Raw genomic sequence first — 27,436 nt, forward strand, 5'->3', positions numbered from 1 at the left:
ATGTATCATTGGGAATCAATTAACAACACAAAACAATAACAAATATTGTCCAGAAACCCTCACAGGTACTGCATTTAGCATAAACAATATGCTCAAATCATAACATGGCAGCCCAACAGGCAACAACAGCTGTCAGTGTGTCAGTGTGCTGACTTGACTATGACTTGCCCAAAATTGCATGTGATTACCATAAGATGGGCATGTCTGTAAAGGGGGAGACTCGTGGGTACCCATAGAACCCATTTTCATTCACATATCTTGAGGTCAGAGCTCAACGGACCTCTTGGAAAATGGCCATCCCAGTTTTACCTCGCCAAAATTTAGTGTGGGTTTGGAGTGTTATTGAGCCTCCTTCACGACAAGCTAGTATGACATGGTTGGTACCGATGGATTCCTTAGTTTATATGATACCAGTATATTCTCTCTAGCCTTAAAAGCCCGCTACAACCTTTGGAATATCAATTATGTTAATACGTTAAAGAAATTAGTTGCGTTAAAACAAATTTGCGTTAAAGCGTTATTATCACATTAACTTTGACAGCCCTAATGCAAACATGTTCAAGTGGAAACCTCCAAATTCATGTATGCACCTGAAAATAAGCATGATAGGTCCCCTTTAACAAACATGACAGTGGAAACACTGAGGTAGGAGTAGGGCATTACATGTACAGAGTGTCGTTAGGAACAGAATTCCTACTACAAACGAGACTGCCTGTACTAGAGCATTCATCTTAAAGAGACAGCTTCCTATAGGTCTATTATAGCAGGTCAAATGATGACAAATAGACCATTTGATGGCCTGCACAAGCTCCACCATGGATCCTATTCTCTATCGCGTTCTCTTTACACCCTCGGTATATCAGTTGGATGAGCTTGTTTGTAGTATTCCCCGACTACACTCCATTCAAGACTTAAGTGCTATGCTAAAATTTCTTTGACAAAAACTCACACCTCCATCTCAGCTCCACACCATGTAATAACTCCCATCTCTCCCTGTTGACCTTTCCCCACCCACTCCTCAGTGCTTGTCCTGCAGTGCTAAGCTCAACCCCCTGACATACGATTGAGATGTAGTGCAGTGTGTACATGTTCTGTGCCACAGGGAACAGAGTGCTCTGGAGCAGGCATTCTTTTTTTTTTTTTTCACTTTACCAGTGTTGCTTTTAATCTCCCATCTCTAAGCAAGCAGGGTTTGCTTCAACTCCTGCTTAGAGAGATACAGCGAGGCGGAGAGGGGAGAGGGGAGACGGAGAGGAGAGAGAGAGAGAGAGAGAGAGAGAGAGAGAGAGAGAGAGAGAGAGAGAGAGAGAGAGAGAGAGGAAAGGGCTGGTTGGCAAGCAAGAGCTCGATAAGATGCGCAGAAAAAAGGGCAAAGATGTGGTGGAAAATTAAAAGATTTTGTCCAATTCGATGGATAGAGACGATGGAGAAGGACAGGGGAGAAGTTCGACTGTTCTCGCTCCTGCGCTAAGTGCCTGAAGGTTTAGAGAAAGGTGAACTCCTAATGAGGTGTTCACCGAGTCAGCCATGTTGCTAAACATATCGATTTCCACCCAGTCCCACATCACTTAAAATGAGCAAGGAAAATTATCTCGTGTGACAAAGCGTAGCGGCATCTCTCCCTAGAATTTCTAAGTGTGATGCTGCAAAAGTTGCATTAGGCTTCAGTACAAATGCATTAAAAATACTTTTTTTTTTTTTTAAAGTGATGGAAAAGGAAAGCCCTGATGCTGAAAAGTTAAACACTTAATCCCTTGAATGTGGCTTAAACTCAGAACCTCCAACATACTGAAATACACCCACACAAAAAACAAACATATCAGCAAAGCCAGTGCTTTTTACCAAAAGTAAGGATGCCACATAGGCCGTGTGCTTATTGAATGCATTGATTTCTCTCACTGTTTGCTTTATTTTTTTTTATTTTTCATGGAAGGAAAGAAAGCAAAACAAGAAACGGGGGAGGGGAAGGTACATTTCCTCTGCATTGCCCTTTCTGCTCATCCATTCTCCGTGACACTTGAGGTAATAAATCAAAGCCGAGCAGGCAGCAGGCCACGGTGAGAAAGGGGACTTGCTGTCCTTTTCCCCACCTTCCCCTAACCTCTGACGTTTCGTTCGACAAAACAATCTGGACATCTGACAGAATCGAAGAAACAGACAGAAAACTGTGCTCATTATGGTTCGGATGGCATTTAGCTAACAAGGTACGCCACGGCATTTTGAAATCTCTCTGGTATTATTTTTCAAAAAGTGGTTAGTAGGCCGGCACGATTAAGGCCAAAATGATAATCATGATGATTTTGATCAATATTGAGATCACGATTATTTATTGATTTTAGGGAAGAAATACTTTTATTGCACTTTCACATTTAAATAAACAAAGCACTGCTTCCACTTCCATGTTGAGCTAAGTTTCTGCTAATGTACAAATTTTATATCAAAATAAGACTGGTGACGGCCAAAAACCAAGATGGCGACGGCCAAAAACCAAGATGGTGACAGTTTAAAACCAAGATGGCGACGGCTTAAAACCAGATGGCGACGGCCAAAAACCAAGATGGCGTCAGCCAAATACCTAGATGGCGACGGCATAAATCCAAGATGGTGACGGCCACAAACCAAGATGGCGATGGCCAATACCAAGATGGCGATTGCCTAGAGGCAAGATGGTGACGGCCAAAAACCAAGATGCTGACGGCCAAAACATCAAGATGGCGACAGCCAAATGCCAAGATGGCAACGGCCACAAACCAAGATGGCAGTGGCCTAAAACCAAGATGGCGACAGCCAAAAAACAAGATGGCTGTGGCTTACAACCAAGATGCTGATGGCAAAAAAATCATTATGGCAACAGGCAAAGACCAAGATGGCAAGGGCCGAAAACCAAGATGGCGACAGCCTAAAACCAAGATGGCGACGGCTTACAATCAAGATGCGAAGGTTTAAAATCAAGATGGCGAAAGACCAAAAACCAAGATGGTGACAGCCAAAATGCCGAATTCAAGGTTTCAAAACGGTAGTCCACAAACCAATTGGTGACGTCACGGTGACTAGGTCCACTTCTGATATACTATGTCTATGGGCATAGTAGCTCCCAAAAAGCGAAGTCAAAACGGAGCACGCATTTTAAACGTCAACATCGCAGTTGATCATGTTCAATTAATTTTAGGAAGCCAAAATCGTGATCGCGATTAATATTTGATTAATTGTGTGGCACTAATGGTTGGTGAATGTTGTTATAAATATATATATAAAAAGGGAAAAGAACAGCTACTGGGAGGAGGTGTAACATACACCAACACGTGGTTTGCACCTTTACACTTCAGTCAAGTGTAAGCACATCAGTAAACACTGACTGATGAGGCAATAGTAGTGCATGGTAAAGAAAAAATAGTGAGCACATATTAAAAAAAATATTTTTCTAAAATAAAAATGACAGTTACCTTAATCACGGGAGGTCAAAATGTGCAAGCAAGCAGGTGCCTCAAGAGAGACGCTAACTTCAGTGTGTTTACTCTCTGGCATCAGAGTCAGTGAGAAAATTAGTTTGATACAATTTTCAGTTAGAATCTGTTACCGTGAGATGTTTACATTATTTGCAACGATTCTCTGTTCTTTAGTTCAGATTACGTTATTGAAGGCAGCATTTTGCTGTGTTGTTCATCTGTTTTTCTTCTTTTTTTTTCTCTACAGGCAATGACGTTAACAGATTCCTGAAAGCTTCAGAACATCAGACATTGAAAGAACAGAATAGAGTGGTTGGTGGGTGGCTGCCTCAATTTAATAGACTCTATACAGTCCTATATAATGTTCAGCGGGTATAAGAACATAACGCGAACAAAGGAAGAAATACAAAAATGACACTACCCATGCCTAAGCCCATATAATATGTATCTGACTGTGTATTTGATGAGGCTATTGTAGCGTCCTGCAGCACCAAAAATCACAATTTTAACAGGAGAAAACTAATAAGGTAGAACATCAAATGAAATTCTGATCATAAAAATTCACAGTCTATGAAATTCAATTTGCTCATTTCATCCTACTGAATCAACAGTGTATTTTTATGATGCTGGGGCACAACATTTCAAAGATGACCTGATGCGTTATGGTGTTGAATACTGAATAGTACAAGGAAAACACAGGTGACACCAAAATGTCAACTTCCGCCTTGGACTCTTGTGTTAGAGAGGATCTTAGCACAATTATAATAATATGAGGGTTTAACATCGCCCAGCAGGTGTTTTTACCACAGCTTCCAATGGAAAACTAGGTTTCCTGGTTGACAAGTTAGACAACACATATATTAAACGAAAATATTAAGACTACATTATTTAAAAAAATAAACATACTGTTGTATTTCCTCTTGGTATGAATGTGGTGGGGGAAAAAAGATTTGATTCACCCATGTAACGCGATTTTTGTTAAATGCATTTAAACGGCCCGATGGAGCGGACGATGGATATTTAAAGAGAACAGAGCTAATGGTAAGTGCTAGCGATAGACTTGGCAAATTTAGCGGAAGTATGCACTGTGTGTGACTAGGTCCGGTTTTCAAAATAAAGTGTTAACATAGGGAACTGTATATACAAAATACATATATGGAAATAAGATTGATTGGATTATATTCATCAGAAGTATAAAACATTACATGTCCCTTAAAAATTAAAAAGAAAGTACCATATCTGACTGCATACATGCTGAAAATCAAACATTTTAATCTATTAATTTAAATATTCTCCAAAGTAAAAGTCTCTAGAAGTGAATGATTCAACTTTTTCCCCATGGTCTAGCGTTAAAAAAAAGTTACCAAAAATTGCGATAAATTGTAATATTGAATCGCAATACTTGTAGGATCCAAATACTTAAAAAATTACAATGCATATCGAATCGGCACCCAAGTACCGTGATAGTATTGAATCGGGATATAAGTGTATCATTCCAGCCCTACTATTTAGGGCTGTCTATTGGCAAGAATCTGACGATATGATACATATGATACAGGGGTTACGATTCAATATATTGCGATACGGTAAGCAAGGTTTTTATTGCAATTGAGTAATCTAATTTTAGAAAAAAGTCATAGTATAAAGAACACACCACCATATGCATAAAATCTGAGTAAAAAAAATTACAAATTATTAAAAAATCAATGTTTTTTTGAGAATCAATACAGTACCACAAAACATAATGTTGCGTGACTTGATATTTTCTCACACCAATAATATTCAATGTCATAAATGTCAGTTTTGTAGTGAAAACATCAGGATTTATCGAGCATACAACTACACTAGAAGCGGCCATTCAGTTTCGCAATGTGGTCAACAGCATGAGCGAACATGCTTGCACTGAAAATATGAAAGCCCTTCTTTTTTCCCCTCTTCCTCCTCCTCCTCCCTCCACAGCATGCAGTCATGCACTGGAAGAGCGAAGCAGCAAATTTGCTAGCTGGCTGACTGGGAGGACAGAGAGGCCTTTCTCACCAGTCAACGGCTGTCCTTAATGAGAATAGAAAGTGATTTACTAGCTTAATGCTCCAGCCCTCAGCCAGCCAGCCAGCCTGCTTTCCTGCCTGCCTTTGGACTCGCGCAGCCAGTTTACTCGGCACTCTTCATAACAGAGAACGAAACTGAGAGGAAAAAAAAAAAAGAAGATAGCAAAGCCAGAGTCCGAAAACTGTCGTAATGAGACATGGATTTTCTCAGTACCCACATCAACGACCTCCACCGGGTCTTGTATTTGGCATATAACAGGTTCTCCATCATACTGAGCCAATACAGTCGCCCCTGAACTGATTGGGAACTGGAAAACATACATCATTTTGCAAATAAGGGTCCACACTGTGTGTGGCTTATTGCATTAACAAACATTAGAGTGCCGCCACACACTCTGCACTTCTACCAACAACATAAAAAACAGTCGCTCTGCTCGCACAACAAAAGGAACAAGTATAAGAACATCCATCTTTCTGACATAAGTGAAAAATATGGAGAAAGCAAGGTAAGCAAGTTCCCTTCATGCATACTCTGCTCATCTTGCAAAGCAAATATCTGTTTTGTGGTTGGTGCAAGGTAGAAATACATCCCCACAATATATGTCCTCTATGATTATCCAATCAGGGGCGCTACTCATTCACTGAGAACTTCACATGACCTGTCCACTCAGTTATCTGTGACTAAACACACTAAAAAAAGGGGATTGTATAGGTTCCTTTAAAACCTACAGTACCATGGCCAAATGTTGCAAACTCTAGCCCGGTATTTTATTCAGTTAAACTTCTACCACCAAGCGATGATGCACGTGTGTGCTATATGAATTATGTGCTCAAGTGAGAATAAAATACCAATTTCATGCATATTCGCAGGGCCAAATTGCCTTCCTTGATTGGGGCACCATGCTTAGGGGTGTGCATGAAATCCAAAGTCATAATCATATTTAACCACAAAATAGGGAAAGAAAGAAAGAGGGCAGAGGAAAGAAGGAGAGGAAGGAAATGGAAGGAAACATGAGCTGTAGTTAAGTTTGTATCCCATGCGGAAGCAACACAAGGGGGAATCTATAGACTATATCACCTTTTTTACTTGGATTATTGGTTGACAACATTATAGTTACTATGGCATCCAAAAACAAGGTGATGGAAACAGGACAGGTGATCAAAACGCCAGGGAGTGTATGAGTGCATGATTTTGGGAATGTATAGCTGTAGTGTGCATGGTCCCTATGCGCACAAACGTGTACTGGTTATCACACAGTGGAAGGGGGAAAACACAGCAGTTCTTACCGAGTGTGAAGTAGGGGAGAGCGGTGTTGTCAAGATCATCCATTACGGAAATTCGCCCAGGTAGGTCTGTTCTAACGAATAACAGGAGTCGGGATTCCCCCCCTCCTCCTGCTCCTCCTCCAGTTCCTCCTCCACCACCTCCAACTCCACCACCAGTTCCTCCTCCACCTGCTCCAGCAGCAGCAGCAGCGGCTCCAGCAGCTCCCCCTCCTCCGCCTCCTCCTCCAACCAAGCTCCCGGAGGCTCCGCCGGTGAAGCTGAACTCGTTCTCCCGGAGCACAGGCAGGGTAGACACGGTCACGGTTTTCACCTCACACGGCGCCTCCGCGTTGCTCTCTTTGTCCCGCTCCTCGCCGGGCGACGTCGCAGCCCCTCCTCGGTTTGCTCGGACCGTCGACGAGGTGCCCGCTAACAGGAGAAGAACCGCGAGAAGGAGGTGCTGGAGGTGGAGGTGCAGCGGCAGCGGTAGCGGCAGCAGCAGCGGAGGTATCCTCGCCATCCCGCTCCCCGTGTGTGGTGCTCTCGCTTTGAGTGGGGCTCATAAGCTGTCCGTTCACTTATAGTACTGTAGTCGCTGGTAAGGAGTCGCGTCCGTCCAGGAGGCGGCAGCACAGGTAGAGTGAGGATGACAGATCTGGGCTCCGCGCACACATCCATCTGGGTGTTTCACACAGCGCGGGACAACTAATCAATTAGACACGGAGGAGCACGTGTGTGCTTGTAAAGACAAGACGTGAGGTGGAGTCAGCTGTTTTAAAGTCTCATTATGGAGGCTTTTTCTGTCGCGTTGCTTCGTTTATTTGAATAAATATATTTAAAAAAAAACTCTTGTATTAAAAAAACTAAAAAAGAGGTAAAGTATTAGCATCAAAATATTTTGGGGGCTATTTGATGAAAGAAATCAATATTTATGATATAATGAAGTTAAAAATAGGATAAATGTGAAGCCAGGACAACAGGAAGGTTAACCAAAAATAACGAAAACACATATTTGATATGCTTTTATATATTAAAGATATTCTTTGGGGGGAGGTTGTTTCGTCATCTGCTGTTTGCAAGTTGAAGAATGAACTTTGAACTTCAACTTTGGAGTCAACGTGGATTAGCAGTGCTCAGAGAAATAAATACTTATAATATATAATATAATAATATACTTTTGCATATTATTATTATTATTATATTATCAATATATTAGCCTACATATCACTTTAAAGTTGTAGCTGGTAAAGGTTTAATCTTTAATAATATATTATTTAGTTATTTGTTAATTGCATTTGTATTCAAAATCTGAATCTGTAAAGTAACTAAATGTATCAAATACATTTAGTGTAGTAAAAAAGTACAATATTTGCCTCTGAAATGCAGTGGAGTAAGTATACATATGAAGATATACTAAAGTCAGGTACATGTACCTCAAAATTGAACTCAAGTACAGTACTTGAGTAAATGTACTTGGTTACTTTCCACATACAATTGGGACATACTACTCCTTGATAACATTGCGCCTTGAACTTTGACCCTCTTGCTCATACATCCACTTCGCAGAGGATTGTGAGTCAGAACAGCCAGAAAAGCATGCTGGCTTGCATACTGCAAAATGCGACCAGATGTAGTAGGACATCCTGGTATTTTTGGCATACTGCATTTGACATACTAGGTACTGGGACATAATAAATCATAATAAATTTATTTTATGAACATTTCTCATTTCTGTTGACTCCAATGTTGAGGTTCAAAGTTCATTCTTGACCTTGGAAACAGCCAGTAACAAAACAACATCACCTCAAGGTCCTAGCTTATAGTTGTTCTGGAGCTTTTGATCATAGCACATGGTCTTCATCAGAACATGGTGTTTGGCAGGTGATTGTTTTCTAAGCATTTTAAGGACTTCTCATACATGTTGACTCCAATGTTGAGGTTCAAAGGTCATTCTTGACAGCTGCCAAACAGACAGTAACACCCCAACATCACATCAAGGTCCAATTTAATAGTTGTTGGTGCTTTTGAATATCACATTGTCTCCATCAGAATGTGGTGTTTGCCAGATGACTGCAGCTGTTCGGATTGTTTTTTTGTTTTTCCTAAGCATTTTACTTCTCATCAAGGTTGACTTCAAAGTTCACATCAAAAGTTCATTCTTGAACTTGCAAACAGCAGTTAACAAAACAGTCTCACTCCAAGTATATCTTTAATATTTCAAAAGCATATAAAATATGTGTTTTTGTTTAAACCAGTTTAAGTCAATACCTAAAGCCGACAGCCTAAGGCACTAAAACAAAAAAGATTAATGTTTAACACACTATATTGTCTTTGATAAATAATAAACAGCAGGCTATAAAAAGGAAATCAAATGCATAAGTACTACTATTGATACCCCCAAAGGGTTTTCATGCATCTGTCAACTCATGCACTGTTAAAACACATCTTGTTCCAGCTCTTGCAAATATAAAAGTTACATCCTAGTCTACTACTTCAACTGAATGTGCAGTTTCACCTGAAAGAACCCAGTTTAGAATAAAGTACATTTCATCCTATCCTGAAAAATATCACCTCAGGTAACTGCAGCAGAAATGAAAGTGAGTAATTTTCATAGCAAAATCATAAGGTGTTCTACAAAGAGATACAATGGTTTACTATAAACAAACTACTACAAATCATCTGAATTTAATAATATAAATATGTTACAGATAAAGTTTTTAAAATGAATATTAAAAAAAATACTTAATTAAAGGCAGTCTGTACAAATTATTCTTCACTTAAAGGGACAGTATGTAGGATTTGGTGGCATCTAGTGGTGTGGTTGCAGATTGCAACCAACTGAGTACCCCTCCGCTCACTCCTCCCTTTCCAAGACTGCGGTAATGTGAGCCGCTGTGTGCAAAACCGTAGTAGCGCCGTTCTCTTCGCTCAGAGGCCATCCTTACCATAATAACACTACTTTAGGAACAACGGTTACCCCAGTTTCACCAGCGTGTCAGAGAACTACGGTAGCGTTCAGGTAACGTAAAAACGTGAAAGATTCTCGCTATAGCCATTGTTTGGTTTGGCTGTTCTGGGCTACTGTAGAAACATGGCAGAGCAACATGGCGAACTCCGTGAAGACAGACGGTTAGAGTGTTGTCAGGCTATTAAATAGGCGTTATCAGTCGCTATAAGCCCCATAGATGTGGGTCAGTAGGGAACTACTACACCCACTAGTAGGCTCTATCATCTATTCACATGGTAGATCACCAAAAGAAGGTATAAAAGAACACGACAGCGACCTCTAGTGACCGTAGTAATTATGACAGGAGCACCAGCGGAAGTCAGGCACTGTAGTATGTGAAACTCCATATTGGGTGGAGGACAGGGATGATGGATAGGACACAACCCACATGACTTACACCCAGGAGACTGGAGTTTGCATTCCATGTCTAACTATGTGTAGTTGTGTTTGTAGTTATTTTACCCAAAACACAATGTTTTTCCCTAAACTTAACCAAGTATTTTTTTGTTGCCTAAACCTACATAAGTCGTAATTTTCTTGCCTAAACCTTAATAAGTTGTAGTTTTGTTACATAAACCCAAAGAAGCCTTTTTGTTTGTGTTCAAAAGGTGACATTTCATTCAGTTTTATAACATGTTAGAACGTGTTGCTTTTAAGTTTCCCTTTCACAACATAGTAGGCATAGTAGGCCCCTACTGACCCACATCTATGGTGCTCATAGCGACTGATAGCGCCTATTTAATGGCCTAATAACAGTCAAATTGGGTGGTGAAGAGGACATGCTCCCCATGTAGATATGAAGGGCTCATTCTAAGCTAAGGAAAACACAACAATTCTTTGTTTCATTTGATTATACACTAATGAAAACATAGTTGTGAATATTAAATGATATTTCTCCTAAGAGATCTCCCCAAATGTTACGCACTGGTCCGTTAATGCTTAAAAAGCCAAAAGTATATGACAACCGAAAGAAGACAGGCTGTTCAAAAGCCTCAGCCTTAATATAAGTAAACCTTCGCTCGTGACCGCAAAGTCAACGCCAACAATGGTCAATTCACCTTTGAATGTTATTGCTTCATATCAGCTTTTTGATATCTTTATCATTTTGGATGTTAGGTTCTAAATCTAATGGCTAGTGGGCAGGCTCAGTGTGTTTAAGAGAGCCATAGATGAGGCAGGAATCCAAGGTTCAAAATGCAGAACGGTTTTATTTTTCTTCTCATGTCATTTTAAATTTCTTTATAAATCTGTGTGTGTGTGTGTGTGTGTGTGTGTGTGTGTGTAATTTAAGCTCTGCAAAGAGAGACATTAAACCTTGAATCAAACTTCACAAATGGAGTGCGATAATAAAAATAAATCAGATATTAAATAAGGGCCAAAGGCAAGAGGGTCAAAGTTCAAGGCACAATGTAATGAAGAAGTAGCCGGGAAGAGAAAGAACAAGTGAGACCCGTTGCTGGTGTGAGTTCATCCCAGTACGAAACACAAAGGCATCGTAGCTTCAGAGAGAGAGAGACGTCACTATGTGACTTTTGGGTGTGTAGTCTTTCTAAATACGTCTTATACTTAAACAGTTTTACAACAAACTGCGACTTTCTTGGCTTGCAAAATTATTATATGTACTATATTATATGTAAGATTCATGGCGCAATTCAAACACCATTTCTCTCGCCGTTGACTACCGTTCATATTTTCCTGAAATAAGGTCCCATAGTGGTCCAGCCGAAGGGGCGGGACTTTAGCTATCTAACCCCATAGCTCAAGACTAAAAGGACCCCGTGTCCCAGCCTCTTTCAATAAGCCTTGGCAAGAGTGCGTGTGCTGTCCTCCTTGCCTAAGGTGTGATCATGTGACCTCTTTATGGGGACTTCTGACATTAGAGGGAAAAAAGAAAAATATAAATAATTTTTTTCTGAATGAGGAAGAATTTAGATTTTTCTTTTTTCCCTCTAAGTCCCCATGAAGAGGTCACATGATCACACCTTAGGCAGGGAGGACGTCAATCACAACATTTTAATTTAAAAAACTCTTAACGTTCAATTTCTCAAAACAGTCACTGTCATGGTTTGACCCATATTTAAAGGATCGTGAACAGTGTGTTGTGATTAATAACATCAAGTCTGCTTTTTACAAAATTGAAACAGGAATCCCCCAAGATACTGTCTTGGGCCCCATCCTTTCCAGTTTGTAATGACCTTCCAGATATATGCCCTGGTATAGGTCTTCAGATGTACGCTGACGACACAGTCGTCCATGTATCTGGGAAAACATGTGATGCTGTTGCAGATAAGCGAACCAAAAACTTTCATGTTCAAGTTTCAGCCTGGCTTGATACCTCCTGTTTGACACTAAACACAAAGTCTATCTGTTTTTCTATTAAGAAGCTACCTGCAACACAATCCTTGAATGTGAGAATTAAAGGTGAGCACATTGAACACGTAACAGAGGTGAAGTATTTAGGGATAATTTTAGATTATCAGTTAAACTTTAAAAGTCATGCTAAAAAGATTTGTAAAACAATAAAGGCTAACCTTAGCTGTTTTAGGATGATAAGAAATTGCTTGACATTTGACTGTTTCTAAACTCAATGATCTCAACTCACATCTGTCCTATGGTTTGGCTGCCTGGTCCCAGGCTAACCAGTCTGTAGTAAAATCCATAGAGTGTCTTTACAACAGGGCCTTGAAAATCTTGGACAAAAAGCAAATAAGGTACCATCATTGCCGCATTTTGAGTAAATATAAGATGTTAAGTTTTGCAAACTTTATTGATTTTCAATATGTAAAGCTTGTTTTTAAATGTTTGAACGGACTTGCTCCTCTGCCTTTCTGCAAATACATCATGAGACTACAGCGCTGTAGCAGATCCACTAGAGCAGCTTCAAGTGGCAATTGTAAAGTTCAATTCTGCAGAACATCTTTTGCTCAGACAGCTTTTTCTGTGAAAGGAACAAAGTCTTGGAACTCGCTACCTGATCACTTGAAATCTGCTGCAAACTATACCACTTTTAAGAAAGCTACCAAATCCTGTTTAATTCAACGACAAACCTGTACTCATGTCTAGTTTTTAAATATAATGTTTTAAATGTGTGCTTTATTGTATTTATTTATTTTTTCCTGTACTCATTCCTGTTTTAATCTCTTACTTTCACAAAAAGCCCTTCTAGGGACAGGTGCTGCAAATTAGCATCCGCTCTAAGCATTATGATACTTGCATTAGATAGCCGTTTTTAAGTTGTTTATGTACATTGTATTCGTTCCTATCAAATAAACCATGAAAATGTTAGCTGCTGTTGTTTGCGCTGTTAGCTGCGAGCCACCAGCTCAGCTGCCACCATGCTGAAAGACGGGTGGAGGCAATAGAAAATGCTCTGAATTTCGAATTTAACACCTTTAATAAAAGAACGGTAGCTTCCTAAGACCTTCCTGAAGCTTTCTCGCCACTAAGAACAACTTGTTTTATTTTTTCCCCAGCTGTGAGCAGCCCCATCATTTCCTTTGTGTATTGCACCGAGGGACAAGAATATCCATCAACACACAAAAACAAATCATAAAATTGTTTATGCATACCGACATCTTTGTGTATACTTATTATTTGTCACTTTTCTGGTGTGAACATACTGCTTACTCCAAGTTGCCACAGCACCAGCCTCTCTCTCTCTGTCTCTGTCCATGGTGCTGAAATATTCACACACTCTCCGAGGGTGTTTTTACTCCATAGTGCTGAAGCATTCACCCACAGGGTCTGTCCCTGTACCCACACTCTAGTCTTGAGCACTTTAGTGCACATACTAGTCCACGTTATAAGTAGGCACATGCGTGTTCCTTCAGAAAAAAACTAAGGAAGCATTCTTTTCCCAGATCATGAGTGTAACCCCTTGGTAACACACAGTGACTTGATAAAGTATAGCATGCAGTTTTCACATACGCCACTGATTCTGATACTCTACTACATTCATTTACCCACGTCAGTTTTGCTGCCGGGTGGTCCACTGAATGTGCCTGCTCTCTTCCAGTGACTTAACACAGCTTAGCTCGAACCACAGTGAGTAGAAAGGAATGCCTTTTTGCTGAAACTTTTTTAAAGAAAAGTAAATAATGTCTACCAAAAATTTTTTTTGTCACAAACCTGTTTTTTAGGAATATAGTTGCTTAAAGGTCCCATGTTGTAAAAAGTGAGATTTTCATATATAAATACTGTGAAAGTATCAAAACGCTCAATCCACAGATAAATACACACAGCCCGTATTCAGAAACTGTGTGTTTGAAACAAGCTGTCAGGATTTTTGTACACTTTGTGATGTCACAAATCTACAATATTTAGACAATTTCACAGTTTTAAACGTAAACATTCTAAATGTGTCCCAGTTTATTTCCTGTTGCGGTGTATGTGAATGACATCAGCTGACAGGAAGTAAACATGGACCCAAGCTGTTTCCTAGCAACGCAATTCCGTTGCCATTCCGTTGAAATGCTCTAAAATGGAGCGTTTCTGATAGAGGGTGAATACAGGTGTATTCAGACAGACAATATGAGAAAAATAATGTTTTTTTTAAACATCAAAGCATATAAACATGTTCGAGTAGAAACCCAAAATACAAGTATGAACCTAAAGATGAGCATGATATGTCCCCTTTAAAGGGTCATGTAGTAGTAAGCCTGTTGGTAAGGCACATTCACTCTCCTGTGGCATGAGTAAAAAAGGCAGCAGCCAATACACTCAACCCCGCTTGAGTCACACTTACCCTACTGGGGTGAAGCAGTAGTCAGAGCTATTGGATTCAAAGTGTATCCCATAATTCATCACCACCACCTCAAACGGGGTTATCACTTACTACTAGCTTTATTGTATTACTATACTATTTTCTCAATTTCAGTTTATTGTTTTGTTGTTGTTGTATTGCTATTCCTACTTATTTGTATTTTTGTGAAATGAAATCACACAAAAAAAACATCTGAGCTCAAACAACTGAGACAAAACTGAGCCAGAGCGACGGGAAGACCTCATTGACATTGGCACTTCAAGCTAGCTTAAAGACCCGCAAACCCCAGGTGTACACTATATTCACTTTTTACTTGAGCGTATCAAACAGTTTATTTTAAGGGACAATATGCAGTGGCTTTTTCATGTTCTGTTTAGTCATGTCAAGGGCAGCACATCTAAAAATATCTCTACAACAGTGAACATTGCACCCCTTATTATTTGGGCAGCGCATCCCATAATCTGTATAGGCTTCAAAAGATGCCACAAAACACACAGTTGACAGCTGACCAAGCTGTGCAACCGTCACAAGTCACCAACTTTACTCTTGACGCTTGAGAGGCAAAGACGCGCTACATTTATTTCTTCCCATCTTTTGCTCGCGTCTCTTGTGTGCAGTGGGAGGAACTTAGGCACGAGCAACAGAGGGAAAGTAGGATAAACAAAGATGCAATGAATGAAGACAAATGAGATGAGCCTCATGTGAATTTGCTCAACGACTCTGTCTCTCTCTCCGTGGCGCTGAAACATTCAAACCCAGTCTCTGTCCTTTTATCTGTTTAAATCGACCTCAAATCAATGTCATGTCAAATTCAATACAAATAAAATACTGTATTTTCTCTTTTTTTTTATTTCCACCATTTAGAATATCACATAGCCCAGGAGTCAGCAACCTTTACTATCAAAAGAGCCATTTAAGGCAAAGAAGAAAAAAAATCTCTCTGGAGCAGCAAAACATTTGAGCATTGTGATGAAGGTAACTCAGTTTATGGTATAAGTATATAGTATATAAGTGCAAATGTACTACGGAGTATGAGGGCCACATTGAGGGAAAAAAAATCGGAGATTTCCAGAATAAAGTCATAATATTACGAGAAAAAAGTAGTAACATTACGAGAATAAAGTCATTACTTAACGAGAAAAAAAGTTGTAATATAACAAGAATAAAGTCATAACTTAACGAGAAAAAAGTCGTAATATTACAAGAATGAAGTCATAACTTTGCGAGAATAAAAGTCCTAATAGTATGAGAATAAAGTTAACGAGAAAAAAGTAGTAATATTACTAGAATAATATTATAAAGTAGTAATTTTAGGTGTTATCTAGCTAACTGGTATCCTTTAAATCATGGTTTAAGTTCTGTGGCTGCAGTGTTTAATCCATACTTTAAAGGGCTAATGTCAAAGTGAGCCCATCTAAGCCATCGCCACATCCACCACCCCTACAGTACAACTATCTCCCCTTTCCCATTCTGTGTTAATTTGACATTTTATTCAGTCTGTCATAATGATTTCCTGATAGAATAGTTGGCTACAAAGATTATCCTAAAGGGCAAATCTGACAAGCATCACTGTCCTCCTGGTGAAAGTGCTGACACCGTGTATAGATCTAGCGTGGGTCCAAGGCGCATATGCCGTTTGTTTCGCAGACATGACCTCTTCCACTGATGGATTTGATTGAACACTGTCTGTCTTTAATGGGCAAACAGTAACAAGACATCAGATAGGATTGATTGATGTCAGTGTGTTCGGCGAGGTGGCGGAGAGCTGCAAGTAGCAACTTAAACAAGGGTATGGAAAGGAAAATTGCAATTGTTATTAGCTGATGGAGAGCACTGGTTGGTTATATGAGATTTATTGCTCAGGAAATTGCTTCGACCTGAACGCCGTGGCCGGCTCTGACTCTCTCGAAATTGAATTTGATAGACAACAAGCTAACGTCCCCCGCACCAGAGATGGTTAAACAGATTTCTGTGGCATAATGAGCGAAGGACCTGACCTTTTCCCTCTCCCACTTCCTTCAGCCAGACTGGTAAAGTGTTGTTTGATGTCAACAAATGATTGAAAAGTCGGACTTTTTGCTATTTCCTTAGGTGTTAATACTAGACTTGGGATGTGTACCAAGCCCTCACCTAAAGGTTCTATCGTGATAGTCTAAATCCCCAGACAAGAGAAGCAAATTTGGAATGAAAATGAATAGTGCTTTCCGCTCCCTCATCCATTATTTAAAATCATATTCAGTAAAGCTCCAAATCTTTAAGTGGACCTGTGCAAAGGCCAGCTGTGGATATACAGATCACTCTATAAATGTGCATAAATGAGTGGGTGTGCGGCACTAACAGCTTAATGATCCGTGCATATTTTTTTGCAAGCAACTCCCACCAGAGTTTCTAATATCTACTATAGATACAGGTTAGAAGGCTGCAATGGGATTGAGATCCCATGGGTGCCACGGGAAAGAGCATAAATGTTGTGGGTGTGGGATATATTTATTCTAATGTGGACAGTCACCGTGAGCTTTGTGGACTGAGCGTGATGAGATTTCATATATGAATATGAAAAGCTAGTACAGCAGGACTCAACCTTTTATTTCTCAATTGTTATACAGCTGAAACAGTCAGAATTTTGTTAATGCAGATTAAATATGCTAACCCCAAAACGTTTTTTTGTTTTTTTAAACTTTGGTCCAAATATAAACAAGACTAAATGTCTTCGGCAGTGCTAACTGCTCTATGAGGCTGTATGTAGGTACAGTGGTACTTTGAGCTCAATGTTAATGTCAGCATGCTAACATGCTTGCAATGACAATGCTAAGATGCTGATTCGGAGTAGGTATAATTTGTACCATGTTCATCATTTTAGTTAACGTGTTAGCATGCTAACAATTGCTAGTTAGCACTATACACAAAGTGCAGCTGAGGATGAGGATCATCAGTTTTTTTCATGTATTTGGCAGTGGGCAACCTCCAGGTCTGAAAAGTGAAGCAATCGCTGAAGTGCCCTAAACTTGCATTCTTTCTAATAGCCAGCAGGGGGCGACTCCTCTGGTTGCAAAAATAAGTCAGATTGTGTAGAAGTTTTTGAGAAAATGAGCCTACTTCTCACTTGATTTATTACCTCAGTAAACATTGTAAACATGAGTTTATGGTCTCAATCGCTAGATTTAAGTCTTCTTCAATACAGCATGATGTTCATTTCGTAAATTATGGTCCCATTTAGAGTCGAATAGACCATAAAGCAGGGGATGCTTTAGGGCGTAGCTACCTTATGATTGACAGGTCTCTACCACGGCGTTGTCCGGTCTGGGAGTTGTCCGTGTTTTCGTCTTACAACTTTAACACTTTCACAGTGTGTTTTCAGTTCATGAAAGTTAATTGTAACACCTTGGGCGCGTTCGGTTGTACTTAGCTCCACCCTCTCGTCTCACATCTAGTTCCAAAAAAAACAAGATGGCGACGGCCAAAATGCCAAACTCGAGGCTTCAAAACCGTAGTCTACAAAGCAATGGGTGACGTCATGGTGACTACTTCTTATATACAGTCTATGGTTGGAGCCATGGAATCTGACCCACAACAACTGTACTCTTACTTACTACAGTTGTGCTGCCTACGTTTGAGTAAATAAGCATATTGCCTAAATACGGTTGCCTAAAAATATCTTAGGTCCACCCTCTCGCGTCACCTCTGGTTGCAAATAACCAACTTGGCGACGGCCAAATCCAAGATTGTGACGGACAAAATGTTCATGTTTCTTCATCCAATAGGTTGAATATGAGACTAAGTGTCTCATTAAGACTCTCTTTCTTTTTTTCTAAAGTGTCAGTGCCTCTTGTGATGATGACCAATGAGAGGAGATGCGGCTCAGATCAATGGTCTGTTGGATGGCCTGTTGAACCTGGATCAATAGCTGCTGGCTGAGTGAGGACTTGTTTTTCAATTTGGTGTTCATGAAAGTTAATCATAACATATCGGTTGCATAAAAAATGTCTTATTCAGTATCACTTCTGGTTGCAAAAAAAACAAATAGGCGATAGCCAAAATGCCGAACTCGAGGCTTCAAAACGGCAGTTCACAAACCAATGGGTGACGTTACGGTGACTACATCCACTTCTTATATCCAGTCTATGGTATTTGGTCATAAACCAAAGTACTTGACAAATATGTGACGAAATATTGACCTGATGATGGCGCTAGATGAAATCTTAAAGGATCACAAAGGTGAATAAGATCACAGTTTGTGTACCGAATTTCATGGACGTCCATCCAAGAGTTGTCAAGACACAAATATGAATCTCATGTTGGCGCTAGAGAAAAAGTCAGGTGATCACCAAAGTCATTAGGATTCAGCCTCTGCGCACCGAGGATATCTCTACCAAATTTCATTGCAATCCATCTGATAGTTGTTGGGATTTTACAATCTGGACCGAGGTGGTGGACCGACCGACCGACCGACCGACCGACCGACCGACCGATATTTCCATTCATAGAGCCATGCCACTTGGCATGACTAAAAAAAGTACTGCCATTAAATCATGGAATTCATGAAGCTATACACTTACAACTTGTTTATTTAAGCTTGTTCTTCATGAGTTGGTCTGAGTAAAAAAACGTCCTGAGAGCTGTGCGCTGCACTGGCAGTGTTTCCCCTGTGCTATCTTTGTTAATTGATTAGTTTAAGTTATCTGGAGACTGCCCCAGTTCTGCAGGTGTAAACAAAGAGCTCCTCAATTAGAAACTGGGTTACACCTGGAGGACAAACACACAACCGCACGCACCCGCAAAACACACATAAGTACACAGAAAACGCCACCTAACAAATTGGTTTAGTGGGTGCTGAGCACACATTCCAACAAAATGTGTACAGCAGGAGACTGATAAGTCCTTTTAGTTCAAAGTACAGAGACTTCAAATCTGTTCCCCTAATTTTGTCGAGTGATGTAACACATGTGGGGGCTGGACCTTGACAGATTTTCACGGTTCTTCAAAATGGCTTCCATCAGCACTAGTAAAAATTTATGAAATCAAGAAAGATAAGTGTGTTGGGATGTAATTAGGAGTGTTTCGGCTTAATCTTCGGATTCCTTTCACTGAGTGAACATCTCAGGGAAAGTTAGGTTAGTGAGTTTTTTTTTACAGCAGCATCAGCATTTTGTTCACGGAAACATGTGGTTCTGTTCTTGTCCTCCACAGAGGACACGAGAATTTACTATTTATTTCACTGTAACATTGGAGACAGCTCTCCCACTGACTGAGGCAGAAAAAAAAATGACACAAAATGAGGACCCATAAGCTCTCCGGAAATAAGTTTTTGTCACATGAAAAAAGGAAAGTTCAAAAACTTTCAGGTTATGTATATTTCATTCTCTTGGTTAATGTAGTTAAATATGTTCACTGTTATCAATAGACAGCGGTGGAAGGTAAGTAAGTACTTTTACTCAAGTACTGTACTTAAGTACAATTTTGAGGTATGTGTACTTTAATTGAGTAATCCCATTTTACGCTACTTTTACTTGAACTCCAGTACATTTATTTGACAGATATAGTTACCAGTTACAAAAAAATTAAACCAGTGGCTGCCCTAGTTTGCCCCCCCAAAAGTTTTCAAATAATTGAATTTAAAAACTATTTGATTCTCAAAAATCAAAGATTAGAGAAAAGTCCAAAGTATTAATGAAAATTTGTGGAGCAGAACTTTATTTTTTTTTCTTTTCTACGCGATTTATCATCTCACAACCCCTCAGATTTATTTTGTGACCCTGTGGAGTCTGACCCCAGGGTTTGGAGCCACTGAACTAAACTACTGATGTAATATATAATATATGTCGCAAAACAAGTACTTGTACTTTTGCTACATTAATTACATTTTGATTATAATACTTGTACTTCTACTTAAGTAAGATTTTAAATGAATGACTTTTACTTGTAATAGAGTACTTATACTGAAGTAAAAAATCGGAGTACTTCTTCCACCACTGATAACTGATAAGGTCAACCAGGGTCTGAATTTCACTTTTTTCACGGCCTGCCACTGTGGCAGACAGTGTATCCACCACTTTTGAAATGTATCTCCTTCAAACAACTGTATTTATTCAAGTTTCTCGCCAAGATTACATTTGAACATATCATGATAACGTCATAATATACCTTCGCCCACTTTTTCACCCTCATTTTTTACTGAATGCAGCATCATAATGTAACTCAGTGGAACCTCCGTTAACGTTAGCTGCTAGCTCCGTTATTTAGCCAAGTTAAGTAGGACTGTGCTGCTCACCAGCTACTAACAGCTAACGTTGCTAGCTCTCTTTCTGACGATTTCAACACAGATTTGTTGTTCACAATGTAGCATTATCATAGGGGAGCGTCCCCTCAGGTTCATAAGCGCCACGCTTTTTTTTTTTCTCTCCGCCATGGCTCCGGTCCATGACACACAATACAGCATGCGTATGGCATTATGTCGGAAAGCATCGATAAAACAAATCGATAGTCACGGAGTTATACAATTCCAAGAAATCGGACAACTAAAAAACGATTCTCAATTTCCATCACTAGTGTTTTCCCTGTCCATCAAAGTGGCAGACAGACTGATGATTTTACCCGCCGCTGCCAACAGTTTACCTGCATTTGGTGGGTGCTAATTTCAGACCCTGAGGTCAACTAAAAGTCCTTGAATCAGTTAAAACATGTAACATTAAAGGTCCCATATTATGCTCATTTTCAGGTTCATACTTGTATTTTATGTTTCTACTAAAACATGTTTACATGCTGTAAAGTTAAAAAAAAAAACTTTATTTTCCTCATACTATCGGCCTGAATGTACCTGTATTTACCGTCTGTCTTTAACGCTCCGTTTAAGCCCATTTCAACGGAATTGCGATGGAATTGCAACAGAATTGCGTTGCTAGTCAACAGCTTGGGTCCATGTGCACTTCCTGTCAGCTGATGACATTCACATACACTGTAACCAGGAATAAACTGGGACACATTTAGAACGTTTACGTTTAAAACTGTGTAAAGGGTCTAAATATTGTATATTTGTGACATCACAAATGGACAGAAATCCTGACAGCTTGTTTCAAATGCAGAGTTTCTGAATATGTGCTGTGTGTATTTCCCTGTGGATTGAGCGTTTCAATACTTTCACAGTATTTATATAGGACTTAAACCTGCTTTATAATAAAAAAACATGAAAATCTAACTTTTTTTATAATATGGGACCTTTAAGTGAATGCAGGGTTGGTGTGTGTTGTAGTTTTAAGTGCAGCAAACAGCAGTTGTATGTTACATGGACAGCTCTGTTATGTGAATAGGTATGCAGTTGGCAATTTTTTAAGTTTGTGTCTGAACCTCCTGCTGAAACAATCAACATTTTTTTTGTGAAGACAGCAGGAGACCACTCCTAGCCTCTATCCACTGGTATTTTATGCCCGCTGCAGTGGAACCATAGAGCTGATTCATGTCTCTGTGTGGAGCCATGGACTGTCACTGTTGTCATTCAGGGCCATGCATGTCTCCCTCCTCATCGACAGGTCCGTGGCTCTCTGACAGACTCCGAGTGTTAGGAAATCTACCTCTGGATGACCCCAACCCCTTGCTCATATCATCTTCCATCATCCCCATTGAGGGCTGCCAGGTCAGCTGTCACCACTGTTTACCATCCACATCCTGGCCCACTGACTCACCCATCCGTTAGTCCCCGCCGGTGACGGACGGGGTAGGTGGGACAGTCAGGCAAGGTCACAAGCATGGCCTTACTCTCATTACTCTGGCCTCGCTCACTGCAGTTACCTTTAGCTCTCCTCCCTCCGTTCCTACCCAATCCATCTGTCACCAGCATTAAGAGCAGTGTAATATATAGTGCAATATATTCCTCACCCCCCCCAGGCATGTTTCATTACAGCATTTAAACTGGTGCACTTGGACTCTATACTGCAGAAATTTCTTCTGAGAGTTTAAAGAGAAATCTATTTTTTTCTCAACCAAATAGTTATTATTTTTTCTTTTTTAATCAATGGTTGTTTATTGGATATATTATAATTGCGAAACAAAAACAACGAGTACAGGACGGTGCAAAGTCTGTAAAAGTTATTAAAAAATGGTGTCAAAACTAATTTCAGTGTTGCCGTGGGTAATTTCAACATTGTAATCGACTAGTCTCCGTCGCCTCTGTATCTATGTGCTTCCACTTCCTCTATTATTTACTTTTTTGTCCATTACTGTTCATTGTGCTTTCGAAATTTTGTAGCATAGACTTGTTGGATATATACAGTATAATGTCAACCTCTTTCTGTCAACACTGATTTAAAGCTGCAGTGGGTAGAATTGGAGCAAATATGATTAAAAAAAGTTTTTTTTTTTTATAAAACGGTCACTATATCCTGACAGTATAGTGCATGAGACAGGTAATCTGAAAGAAATCATGTGCCTCTGTGTCCTCCGGTGTCCTCTGTTGTCCTCCGGTGCTCCTAATGGCATCTACAAGATTTCACAGACCGGAGGAAAACAACCAGTCAGAGCTGATCTGGAGTCTGCCGTCCAGCTTTCGTCTATGAGCCGGCTGTCAATCACTCGCGCACTCCGATCAAATGGTCAAACTAGGCAGCGCTGATCAAATATGAATCAATATTCTGTTACTCAAATGTTTTCAGAAACATCTTGTGACCCGGCAGCCATGTTGAGATCAGTTGAAGAAATACCAAGCCTATCCACCAGCCAGAGCACAGCCAATAGGAACGCTCTCTCTCTCTCTCTGAAATGACCTGTGATTGATCAAAGTCTCCCGTCACAGGCTCGATTTTCTAATGCCTGAGAACAGAGCCATGAGGAGGTGCAGAAGTCTAGTTTTCTCCAAGAACACTTGAATTACAATATGCTGAAAGGTTATTATGGATTTTTTTGCCCAATGAAAAAACATTCTGCCTACTGCTGCTTTACCCATTTGGTTTTGCCGAACTCAATTTTGACTACATCTTCACTTTATATTAGCTGATAGCTTCTCTTAAAACATGTGTTTTGTTCCCTGATTTGAGAACTGCAGCCCTCTGTTACGGTTTGATTCTACAGAAAGATGAAGCCCAACTCCAAACTAGAACAAAGAACAGAGATTATAGAAAGATCAATTCCTGCTTCCCTGTTCTGGCCTCCGGTGGATTTTAAGACTCTTATTATTATTAGGGCTGGTTTTCTGGATGAAAAGGTGGGCCAGCACTTATGTTTGTATGGAGAAACTAAAAAATCAAGTCAAACTCAAAGTCAGTTTTATTTGCATATGACAAACTAGCCCATAAAACAGCAAATGTGTCCCAAGCGCATCATTTAAAATCTGTTAACACAGTTACAGTCCCTCAGGTCTTAAAGATCCCTACCACTCAAAAAATGTGTTTTTCTTATTTTTATGTCCCCTAAAATGTCTGACCTTGACTATACTGACTATACAAAGTTTGTCACTAGAGAGGTGTTTTCACATTCCTCTAACGAAGGGGGAGATGTCAGTGCACTTCCCTAAAATCTGAAATTCAAACGTACCCCCAAGGCAAAATTTCGAAAGCCAATCTCCGTCTAATAATGCCAACACATATTGACAGAGAAAACAGCCTTCGAAACAACACCGGAAAAAGAAACCTGAAACCTCCAGCACAGAGCGAACTTGTCAGCACACAGAGCGAGAGTTTGCATTAGCATAGTGAAAGTTTGGACAGCTGAGTGTGCAGTGTTTGGTTGTAAACTGGACCCCTGGAGCTTCCTTTCACTATCTTCCCAAAAAATCCCACTAGATATTGTTGTATGTTTCACCACCAACACTGTGCCACTGCCAGTTAAAACAAGCTAAAAAGCTAGCGTAAAAATATAAAAGATGCTAACTACCTCTTACCATTTAGATATGTCTACTAGTCGCCGATTAAACCTGCAGTAGGCAGAATGTTTTTGGCATCATTGGGCAAAAATCCCATAATAACCTTTTCAGCATATTGTAATTCAAGTGTTCTGATCTAGCCTGTGACGGGAGACTTTGACCAATCACAGGTCATTTCAGAGAGAGAGAGCGTTCCTATTGGCTGTTCATTCAACGGAGGCAGCTGTCAATCACTTGTGAACTCCGATCAAACGGTCAAACTATAGGCAGCACTGATCAAAATGAATCAATATCGGATTACCGGAGGACACCGGAGGACTCAGAGGCATATAATTTTTTCAGATTACCTGTCTCATGCACTACTGTCAGGATATAGTGACCATTTTATAAAAAAAATACTTTTTTTTAATCATATTTACTCCAATTCTACCCACTGCTGCTTTAAATGTAGTCATGTTTTGTTTAAATCAACCAAATAAAAATAAATAAATGACAGTATTTTCATCCAACTGGGTGATCTGTTGCTATATAATCTGTAATACATGTGTCGATTTTTCTTTAACTATGTTCTAAAACCGACTTAAAGGCAGGGTTGGTGAAGATTTTAGAATTTTTTAAAAAATGATATCGGTTGAAATTATTATTGCATCCCGACAGCAATCATTAAATCAAATGTTCTGACAAAAAAAAAAAAAAAAATCTGGTATCTGTGGCTGTCACAGGACTGTAATAAACCCGTCCAATTATTTCATTCGGCCCAAATGTAATGATTTGGTCAGGCTACCTGTCTGTCTACCTACCTGCCTGCCTCTGTGCACTCATTGCGTATCAACCTAAGTCTTCCACAAGCTGCGAGCTTGACAACTGTGAGTACTAACAATAGTCATGTTCGTCATTCACGTTCACTATGATATGTTTACATTTGTAATGATAACTTTGGGGGGAGTGGCTTTGAAGGGAGACCTGAAGGGAAGGGGCTGTCAGTGTTGCCGACCCGGCCACTTTCTCGTTAGATTTAGGAACTTTTGGAGCTGGTGTCGTTAGCTATTATTCATTGGAAAAGAGTTGGCAATACTGAGCTGGGTTTTTCGGTTGGATCATTTTTAAAAATCTAGCGTACTCTTGCTGGTTTCTCAAGATCACAACCTTACCTTTAATCACAATTTAGGGATGGATTTTTTATTTTTTTATATATATATATATATATATATATATTTTATTTTTTTTGTAGTGCATGTGAATCTTGGTTTTCTTGGGATCAGTAGTCAGAGCCACGGGAGAAAAAAACAAAAACATTAATCTTAATAATTGCCCTATTGAGCAATTAAAAGGAAAAATAGCCACGAGTTATACAAACAGAAAACTTGCCATTTCAGCAGAATGTTGTACAAAACATGTATTTAAGTCATTAGAGATCCAAACAGAATACACATTTTGTTCACTGAAAATTGCTATATTTCATATCTCACATCACCACGCCACCCTTCCGTATTAACCTTTCTGTTACACATATTCCAAAGAGAGAAAAGTGTACAGTTAAAATTAGTATCATGCCCCAGAAGCACGTCCCCTGAGAACCACGTCTCACTGCGAACTGAGCTCAGCTATCAACAATGCATGTCATACCTTCAGTGTCAGCTTATGTAACTGGTCCTCTTGACCTGATACAGAAACAGAAAGTACTGTACAGGATTTCAAAAGGTGGAGGAGGAGGAAGAGGAGGAGGAGGAAGAGGAGGAGGAGCAGGAGGGGACGGACCTGAGTTACTAATGTTGCAGGCAGCAGAGATTATTAGAGCGCTACTGTATCTCTTTCATCTGGTCACGGTGCACTCTGTGGTATCAGCTCCGATGCCCCCGGCTCATCAGCAAGACCCCAGACCTAATTTGCAGCTCCTGACATGACCCCTCCCACACATTGACTGCTGTAAAATCGGTGCCTTCAAACTAATTAGATGGACAGAGAATGCAATTAGAGCCACTGATAATTAATGCCGTGACTAAATTTGTGCCTGGAAGTTGTTATTTTTTTTTTGTGGGGGGGGTCACAGCCTCAGTGGAACATGATTGGATACAGTAGCTGTTGTTAGAAGGTATACCTAAAGGAGAATACTCCTCTTTTCAGTAATGCATTTTAACATTAAGCCTTAGTTTATAACATAGACTGTATATAAAGATGGACGACGCATCTCCACTTCCTCCCACTGGGACGTCATTTGGAGCCAGAGTCTGCTTAGTAGTGATCGGGGGGGCTTGAGCTGTCGTATCGAAGTCCTCACGAGCTGAGCACGGCAACAGCTTGTTAGCGTGAGCCAACTGGCTGGGGGTTTATGACCTATAATGCAGCCAGCCACCAGGGGGCAATCCAGAGGTTTTGGCTTCACTTTTGGGAAGCTGTCATGTCATATATCCAACCAATTCACAAGTCTCCAAACTCCAAAGCATAACTGTGATGATTTTAAGATGTCAAGACGCTGCTTTCTCACCCCTGAACCATGTTTTGTTTGTTTTTGGTTTGTTTAATTAAGAATATTGGCAGTTTAATTTGTGCATAATCACACGTTTATTTCCCCTTTCCTTTCCATTGGATTTTGAGCTAATGATGGAGTAATAAGTGATAGTTTTGCCAGAGGCTGGATGCTCACCCTCTTCTCACGAGCTTATCCGACAGACAGAATAAACAAGGCAACATCTGCATTACAAATGTGCGCTCTCGGATACAGAGCGCAGTTAAACAGAGCAAGATAATTAAGATGCAAAACATACAAGGTTGCTACGAACCTGTTTAAGAGTCAAGAACAAACTCCAGCGAGTATATCAGATTTGATTAACAAACAGCAGAGTAGTTTCATTAGAACTATTATAAACACATATCTTGTGCTTATTAAAAGCAAGCGTTTGAATAATAACTATAATTCCTAAATATCACTGAAGTCTGAATGATGTTCGAGAGAAATATATGCAAAATATGCACTACTTTAATTTTTTCTTGAGCACAATTTGCATACAAACCCCAATATATCACATTTGATGAAGATGCTGGGAGTGGTATGTTAGAGCG

General features: G+C 39.9%; 1 protein-coding gene across 1 annotated transcript in view; it reads right to left on the bottom strand.

The window, feature by feature from the left end:
• astn2 (astrotactin 2) overlaps window positions 1–7,477 on the bottom strand; it is a 395,991-nt gene extending 388,514 nt beyond the window's left edge. The window contains exon 1 of the mRNA XM_074618826.1: window positions 6,782–7,477. Coding sequence (XP_074474927.1) covers window positions 6,782–7,280 — 499 coding nt within the window. The 5' untranslated portion in view covers window positions 7,281–7,477. The remainder of the gene's footprint in view (window positions 1–6,781) is intronic.
• Window positions 7,478–27,436: the final 19,959 nt, after the last annotated feature.

This window comes from Sebastes fasciatus, chromosome 19 (assembly GCF_043250625.1).
Source record: "Sebastes fasciatus isolate fSebFas1 chromosome 19, fSebFas1.pri, whole genome shotgun sequence".
Lineage (NCBI taxonomy): Eukaryota > Metazoa > Chordata > Actinopteri > Perciformes > Sebastidae > Sebastes > Sebastes fasciatus.